The sequence below is a fragment of the Daphnia magna genome, linkage group LG4, assembly GCF_020631705.1.
Source record: "Daphnia magna isolate NIES linkage group LG4, ASM2063170v1.1, whole genome shotgun sequence".
NCBI lineage: Eukaryota > Metazoa > Arthropoda > Branchiopoda > Diplostraca > Daphniidae > Daphnia > Daphnia magna.
The window spans coordinates 9,720,788-9,729,334 of record NC_059185.1 but is presented as its reverse complement, the minus strand read 5'-3'; the positions used below and the strand labels follow the sequence as shown (position 1 = coordinate 9,729,334).

The 8,547-nt window shown below is 38.6% G+C and overlaps 2 protein-coding genes across 2 annotated transcripts; both read right to left on the bottom strand.

Moving 5' to 3' along the window:
- Positions 1-434: 434 nt before the first annotated feature.
- Positions 435-2,106, bottom strand: LOC116920580 (glycine-rich cell wall structural protein 1.0). Its single transcript, XM_032926726.2, has 6 exons — positions 2,097-2,106; positions 1,766-1,867; positions 1,636-1,692; positions 1,507-1,548; positions 730-1,415; positions 435-587 (listed from the first exon to the last, which is right to left on the bottom strand). Exons 1-5 carry the CDS (start codon positions 2,104-2,106, stop codon positions 736-738), a joined length of 891 nt encoding a protein of 296 aa, XP_032782617.2. The 3' UTR covers positions 435-587; positions 730-735.
- Positions 2,107-4,489: 2,383 nt separating this feature from the next.
- LOC123471400 (trypsin-like) lies at positions 4,490-5,277 on the bottom strand (the record flags this gene model as incomplete). The annotated part of the gene is given in 4 exon segments (XM_045172635.1): positions 4,490-4,841; positions 4,917-5,059; positions 5,134-5,238; positions 5,241-5,277. Coding segments are annotated over 4 exon segments (432 nt in total), but the record flags the coding sequence as incomplete, so codon positions are not given.
- Positions 5,278-8,547: the final 3,270 nt, after the last annotated feature.

Here is an 8,547-nt window from a genome sequence, read left to right as displayed (position 1 = left end):
AAAAAAATTTTCGTCTGGAACATATAGTTAGCTAAACACGTAGTAATGGTAGATTCTGTCTACCATTTCATAAAATAGATATTTGCATCCTCTTCTATCAATCATTGGTCCTATCAGAATCAGTTTTTTACTCTGTCTAACCACTAGAATTCATTACGAAGTTTACCCAGTAGTAAACTTAAATCTTACGCAATTTTCATGCATTTTTAGTTAGTCAGAATCAGCCTCTACCATAGACTGTAGGCTTTAATAAACATGTAATGCAATTGGTGCCTTGTTACCTGTGCACAGATCTAAATAAGTATTAGCAGACTTTTGATTGAGGTTGGCGTGCAGCTCACAAACACAACCCATAAGTTGGGAAACAGAAAGAATAAAAAAAAAATAAAAGAGAGAAAAACAGTAGCTGCTACGAAAAAAGAAGAATATCGCGGTTTTATGAAAAAAACGTGTATTTTCCGAAAATTCGTTTAATTTGGATCCACAGACGGCCATTCCCTGATGGGAAATTTCTTTTTTCAACTGATCAATTCGACTTAAGTGGGTGGATTGCAGATCTCGAGAAGATTGAAGCTTTGTTCTAAGGCCTGAAATATGAAAAAGGCCATTTTTTTTCTGAGCATCCATTATAAGTTGTAAAGAAATATTTCAAACAGCCACTGTCACGAAAGTTTAGCAAATTAAAATATGCTAAAATGAAATTATGACACCGCCATTTGTCAAACTAACCAGTTTTTAACGACCATAGCCTTTTCCAGCAGCGTGGCTTCCATAACCTCCACTAGTTGGTGCAGAATGACCTCCATATCCTCCACTTATTTGTGATCCGTGGCCAACGTAACCTTTTCCTACCGATGCTGCGTGACTTCCGTATCCTCCGTTCATAGGAGCTACATGACCTTCATATCCTCCACTGGTTGGCACTACATGGCCACCGTATCCTGTGTTTATTTGAGCTGCGTGACCACCATGTCCTTTTCTTGCTGGCGCTGAATGACCCCCGAATCCTCCGTTCATTGGCGCAGCATAACCACCATATCCTCCGCTCACAGATGCAGCGTGATTTTTATTGTAGCCTCCACTCTTAGGCCGACGGACCGCTTGACTACTGCCGTACCCTCCGTATCCTCCACCGGCTGGTGAACCATGTCCACCATACCCACCACTAACGGGAGAAGCGTGACTACTGGTATCTCCTACACCCATGGGTGATGCGTGACCACCGTACCCTCCACGTATTGGCGCAATCTGACCTCCATACTCTCTGCTCACGGGTGCTGCTTGACTGCTGTGGTGTCCTCCTATCATCGGAGAAATGGGGCCACCGTATTCTTTCTGCGATGAATGGCCACCGTGTCCCGAATTCATCGGTAGTAATGTATGACCACCACCGTAGCCTAGACTTTGTTGGCCACCTAAAAATGATAAAAATCTATGACATAAACAAAAAGATATATACAATTTCGCAGCCGTGAGTGGCTGTTTTCCTTGAGGAGCAACACTTACCGTAAACACCATAGCCTCCACCATTACCACTGCCTCCTCTTCCTATCATCAACAAATAGATTATAAGATTTAATTTTTGAAATTTTATCGAAACCAGTTCAGCTTGATTGAGTATAGACTATCATTAACCTTTTTGTGTGCGTCCGATGTTGAGAAAACCAAGACAACAACCAGCAACGAGGCCCACTGTAAAACGGAAACAATTTGAATTGAAAACCTAAATGAAGGCTATCTTCTTGTAAAATAGAATCGAACAAACCATAACATTGGAGAATAAAGGCATTCTTATTGAAGATTCCGTTAGGGATTGGTATTTGCAACTGCACGATTTGCAACTGAAGAGCAATAGGTTTGCAATGGCCTTTTTATATCGGGCAAAAATTAAATGACCTTCGAAAGCGTATAGAAAATTGATTGTGTAAGCTGCTCGTGCAAAACTCATCATCGTCTAGAATTATGGCGTTATCAATGCTACCCCAGTGTAACCTTCAAGGAACAAAAGGGGTGTTGCGAACAAAGGGGAGAGAAGAAATAGCTATCCATGCGAGCGAAAAAAAGATGTTAGTTCTTCACGTTTTGTGACCACTAACCTTCAGCCATCCTCTCCTTCTACGTCTTTTGACAGTTTATGGCACGGAAATTCCAAAGACCGCAGCTGAAAATTAAACTTGTTGCACATTGACTTGTTTATTTTTGCTTTCCCGGACGGAAATGGCTATTTCCGTGACACGCGTAACATTCACGGGCAGTGCAGGTATGTAATATCCCACTGATATCAGTGTTTTAATTGACATGACTAGCTACTTATTTAAATTCCACAAAAAAAGTGACATTTCCATTTAAACACAAAATTGGAAAACGATAAAAACTGAAAAGAGGACCAACGGCGTTCCTTGATTTTCCTTAGCCCACCAAAGGTATTTCATCACCATTTACTTATTACCTTTCACTTTCTATCATCAGCCTTGCCAACCTAGTTTTTTGTTGTCGTGGGCAATAACAACGGATGGAGTGAATCAAACTTCATGGCCTACATCAATAAGTCACAATCATAAAATCACAATCAATTATTATAGGAATACTATTAGCCTTGCTTCTTGTTGCCAAGTGTTGGATTTGTGTGCATACAGAGTAATTTTTCACAGACGATAGTTTTTTTGTTTTTTTTTTTCATTTGAACATTTGGTTATTTTTGCCGTCATCATGTTCCTGAATCTATTAGCTATTGGTATTAGATTGACGATTGCGTTTCCGGTGATCCACCACCTTTTTTCAGGGCAGAATTGAAATTTTTTATTTTTACCGCCTTGGAAAAGGCTGCACAGACTGAAGGGTAATAAATGGAACAACAACCTTTCTTGTATATGGTTTTTACGAACATTTGAAACTTTCCAGTAGAACACTTGAAGTGGGCAATTGTCTGGTAATCGTTGCTGGCATTCTATGATTATATATTATTGGTGAATTCAAGTTTTTCCATAGACTCCATTTGCTGAAATTGAAAGTGCTGCATCATGAGTTAATGACGTTTTATTCCTGCATGTATATCAATCCAAAGAACTGGCCGATAATCCTGTAGGAGAAAGCTATTTATTATTGCTGCAGAAGTTTGGACAATCCACGGCCATAAACAGAAATCAATGAGCCTCGCAATGATCCTCTTCACGGCCCCAATTTGCATGCATTGGGGGAGTCGACGGTATTGCATTTCTGTTCGTTTAAAGGGCTTATCGTCATCTTTCGTGTGTGTGTTCTCGTCCAGATGAGGATCAACGCGAGTCCTCTGATGATGGCAGCGAATGTATAGGATGTTATGACCTATGCGCAACAGTGAGCAGACTTCGTTTACAGATAGATTTTGTCCTTAACTAAAAATCCTGATAAAGTTTGGGTTTGTCAACATTTTTCTCTGTAATCAACACACGGACTTTATTTCAGCGCTTGTGGTTTTTGTTTTCTCTCTCAATTGAAAGCGAAAAGACTCTATCAAGTAGGCTAGTAGAGTGACGAGGAAAATCGTATAACTTGCTATTAGGCCTGGCATCACAATCTTCTATAGAAAGCATTCCCAAACATAAACGACTAGACTGCGCAATTATACATATCTTGCAACATCCCAACAAGTTACCTCTGGCGAGACTCGAACTCGCAATCCCCGGCTTAGGACGCCGGGTGCCTTATCCATTAGGCCACGGAGGCTACATTTGATAATTAGAGAAGGTTTGAAATGAATTAAATCAACCTTAACTCCAGGGATTAAACATTTAGATTATTTGCATCACACACTCGGCTCACACACAGTCACACACCATAAGCATACAAATGACGGAGTAAAATAAATATCTAGTATACTCTCCTTGCGCCATATACATTGTAATTTGTTGGGGCGATTTGAAAACAGAAAAGCTTCCGTTTGAGACTGAGACAATTAGATAAGGATGGGTAAGAAAACCATTTTGCATCCAGGAAAAAAATGCGAACGCCATTCTTTTTTGAATTTTTCGTTCCATGACTCATTTCCGCATGCAGACTACGCGCAATGACACAGGTAAGCGTGGGGGATAGGTGACATTTTCAATAAAAATACGGCGAAAAAAAAAAAAAACAAATTGTAACAACATAATATAGCCCGTAAGAATATTTACCTAAAGTGAAAGCGAATAGTAGATGGCTTAAATAAGTTTGTTTTGACAGGCAACTGTCGAACTTGGCAAGGAGCATTTTATAACCTTTTTACCCAAATAGAATATATCAATAGACAAAAAAAATTATATATATAACAGTAGGCTAGGCTAGAAATGTCCTTCTTATTCGTTATTCTCTTTACCCAACAAAATATAGCGAATATCATCTTGGAAACTTTTCCTTTTCAAAAGAATTGGCCTTAGAGGTTCCTAGGGCATTGGGTAGTGATACCAAAATGGTTAAAACGGCCGATCTTTTTCTCTTTATGCACATTTTGCAGTAATTTACATTGTTTTTCTTTGCTTCAACAAGTTTATTATAACATCATATTGAGAAGAATTTTACTTGATGTCCCGTCACCTTTACACCCAAATGCTTGCATTTTGCCATGGTCATACGTAACTGAACGCCAACACCCAGGAAAGAGTAAAAACTGATAAAACATTGTTGATCGATGTTTGGTTTCTTTTTGCAGACAAGCTTCAGCATAGACCATAGACGGTTCAAATCGTATATGAAATTGTGATCCAGTTAATGTAGCGAGTAACTCTGGTGTACACGCCTGCAAATCTAGGATCAGCACAGCCCTCACCAAAGTTGGTGATGCCTATTTGAACACCTTCAACCAGCATGGGACCACCACTGTCACCCTATCGATAGAGATTAAACATTGCTTGATGTTAAAAAAAAAAAAATACGGCACAATAACCGAAGAAGAGACTAACCTGGTAAGTATCTTTACCGGGAGCTGCAGCGCAAACCATGTTGTTAGTAATTGTGTTGTTTATCTTGTTGTATTGCAGATTGCAAGCTTCGTTCGTCAAAACAGTGACGGTAGCCTTGAGCAAATCATTGGAATTGCTACCACCTTTGAAATAAAAACAAACGTAGTTTAATCAGCAGCTTTATTGACACGGAAATGGAAGGTAGTTTTTGAGACACCTTCAGAAGTGTCTCCCCATCCGACAATTACGGCTTGCTGGCCAGTATACGTGCTAGTGGTGTAGGCTGATGGAAGTTTGACTAGTCTGACGTTTTTGATTGGGTAGCTAAGGCCAGTAGGGCAATATCGTTATCCTGTGATCGTGTTAGTAATATTTAAGACAACACTCGATATCGCTTAATATTAAAAAAAATGGACGTAAGGTTTAAAAATTCCTTTTGAATGCTTACAATGGTTTTGTTATTGTATAGGGGGGAGGGGGTAGTTGGCAGGAGGACAAGTTTGCAATTCTTAATTTAGACGAATTGTGTGAAAGAGGTTTTATTGAAATAATTCATAGTCAAAGATGTTTATCGTGCCCACATTTGTGCAAAGTTTTATAAATTTATCCCAAATAGTTTAGGAAAAAGAAAATAACGAATTTTTTTGCGTCAAATCCACAGTAGTTGCGTGCTTGGTATTCATCAATTTTATCTTTTCTTGGTATGCATATCATTTTTAAAAAATATTAGTTTTATAGAAAATTGTGTCCTCTATCGAACTGTAACAATGGATTTGTTTTAATCAATTATAAAGGAGTAATAAAAATTTTTATTTGAATAAACCCCGGGTTGGGGCAAGTTGATACATTGCAACATGGGGCATGTCGGCATAGGCATTATACATGCATATGTATAGAGTACATGGCCTGTCAAAATGTCAGGGAATTGTAAGTCGAATTTTTGCTAGATATGACTTATGGTGAACAGTGGTAGAGGAGAGTGGGGGCAATTGAGACACAGGGCAATTGAAACAAAAATTGTTTCTCAAGCCGTATAAGAGGAATTTTCTTGAAAAAATTAGGGTTAATAGAATGAGGGGGTTTACAAGTTTAGAAAAATTTACGAGTTTTTGTATTCAAAACTTTTTAAGATATCTTGAAAAAACTGTTTTTTGTTCTCCGTCTGTTAAATTTGCGATTTCAATTTTTTTGTTTTAACCCCTAAAACACTACGCTTTATTAATAAAATTAGTTTCAGATGATTTGCAATTCATTTTTCTACAACTTAATGTCATTTAATTTTTCCCTGCATTCTTAAATAATTTTTAATAATTAAATGTAACGACGACCCTATTGCAGGGCAATTGAAACAATTTGTTTATATTCCCTGTCTGCGAGTGGTTGCATTTTTTTGCAAGTATTTGACGTAATTCATTTAAACAAATGTAAACATAGGCGTAGAGTTCTCTAAATCCCGGGTGGGGCGGGGGCCAAACAAAAATTACCATCCCCCTCCAGGGCCCCAAAAATTTGCCCGTAGGCTATTAAAAAATTTCAACCAACTTTCAAACTGTTGAAAGTGAAACTGTATTGAAACAACAAGCGCATGGTGCATTGATTCATAAGGAGGAGGACAAGGATTCAAGGAATGAAGTGTTCTGGATTTTAGATAACTGGATTAATAAATAATATTGAATATTGCACCTGCTTAAGCTTAACAAAAACATTAATTCCTCAGAGTCAATTGGCTTTACATTTGACTTTGCAATGGGAGCCCTAATTTGGAAGCCTGAGTACAAATTTTGCAGTAAACTTTCAAAGTTTCTATACGGTATTCTATCCACGAAAATGTCTCTGTCCATTTCGGAATGAACCGCCGTCCATAAGGCTTTTGTTTAGATTTTGATGCAGAAGCTTCTGCAACAGCACGAGCACAAGCACAATGAGATTGACTCAAAGGTATTACATCACTCAGGCTATCTGAAACGAATAAAGAGCTATGAGCTGACAAATTGACAATGAATGGTAAGAGCTAAGAATAAAAAAAATAATGTTACGAGTAAAAATACCTTGGTCTGTTAACCCAGATGGTACTGGTTCATTAAAATCTTCGTGAACGTCAACTATTTCTTCACTGTTACTACACGGGGATACTGTAACAGCTGGTACTGATGGAAAATCAGAACTGTTTTTCTTTGATCGGATAACGAATTTATCCATTTCACCATAAAAACTTGCAAACGAATCTAAATATTACACGTCACTACTCACTTACATGACGTAAGACGTACACTATTACACTAGTAAATCACAAACACTATGGCTGTTCAGCAAGCCACAAATTTACTGAAACACTCCGCAGTTTTCACGTGCATTGTGCTCTAATAACAAGGAAAATTCAACTCTAGAAATTTGAAAGAGCAGAGCACAAGAGAAGTAAAGAAATAAACAATAGGTGTCCCAGCGTTGCCAGTTTAAATTTCTTATAGCCAACACGTCTACTACTCTACTTTAATATTTTTCAGTAAAATAGTAAAAAAATATGGTTTAAAGACGAAAAAGCGTAATTATATTTTCATTTGATTTAAAAAATACATTTTTTGGAGGATTTCCCGGTGGGGCCATTTTTTCTGGGGGGGGGGCCCCCCCCCCCCACGGTGTCTACGCCTATGAATGTAAATCATCATGTTAACACAACTATAATACTTGTATTCGCTGTTTGGCATTTATTAAAAAAAGCATGTTGCTTAATGGTTTTTTTAAAATTTAATTATTTAAATATTTAAAACTAAATTACGATCTACTTTAAGCATATTTTAAAAATCTGTAAATTGCATTGTACCTATTAGTAAAATTTGATCACACTAGCAGTTGTTGCTGCTGCAGCCTGGTCTCCCTTAACGTCAAAAACAGTTTTGACTTGCTTACCAAGCCAATCAGAGGGCCAGAAATCGTCACGTGACCGTTGCCTGTCAAAACTGCTTATGGCAGCCTGGTCTCCCTTAACGTCAAAAACAGTTTTGACTTGCTTGCCAAGCCAATCAGAGGGCCAGAAATCGTCACGTGACCGTTGCCTGTCAAAACTGCTTATGGCTTCATGGCGGAAAGGCCGTTTAAGGCCGTTTTCCTGTTTTTTTTCAGTGCTTTCAAATGAATTTAACTTTTTGTACGACATACAGGTAAACGGTGTCTCGCGCCGTGTGGCGCTTCGACCGTGCTCGGAAGGGGCTGCGTTAACGTCGCCCCCGGAGGGGGCCCCCGACGTTAAACGCAAGCGCCCCTCTCTCGTGAACGCTAAAGCATGAAAGCACAGAAAAAAACAAGAAAAATGGACTTCTGACCATGAAGTTATAGGCAGTCTTGACGTCAAAAACAGATTGGACAGGCAACGGTCACGTGACGTTTTCTGGCCCTCTGATTGGCTTGGCAAAGCAAGTCAAAACTGTTTTTGACATTAAGGGAGACCATGTTAGGCTGCTGAGATATCGTGATTTTCATTTTATGTGGGTATGAAAAAGCTTCCTTATGGGAAAACCCACGTTGCAATTGCGTCGACAAACCGTTTCAATTGCCCTGCTACCATGCAATTGAAACACTCGAAGCGACCTCAGTTTTTTACAATTTACTACTATTAAAATTAATCTTTTCTCAT

What these genes read in the sequence shown, in the direction of transcription:
- LOC116920580 (XM_032926726.2), bottom strand. An exon ending in CTTTATTCTCCAATGTTATG is followed by an intron (nt 1,693 to 1,765) that starts GTTTGTTCGATT and finishes TCCGTTTTACAG; the next exon opens with TGGGCCTCGTTGCTGGTTGT. An exon ending in TGGAGGCTATGGTGTTTACG is followed by an intron (nt 1,416 to 1,506) that starts GTAAGTGTTGCT and finishes TATCATTTTTAG; the next exon opens with GTGGCCAACAAAGTCTAGGC.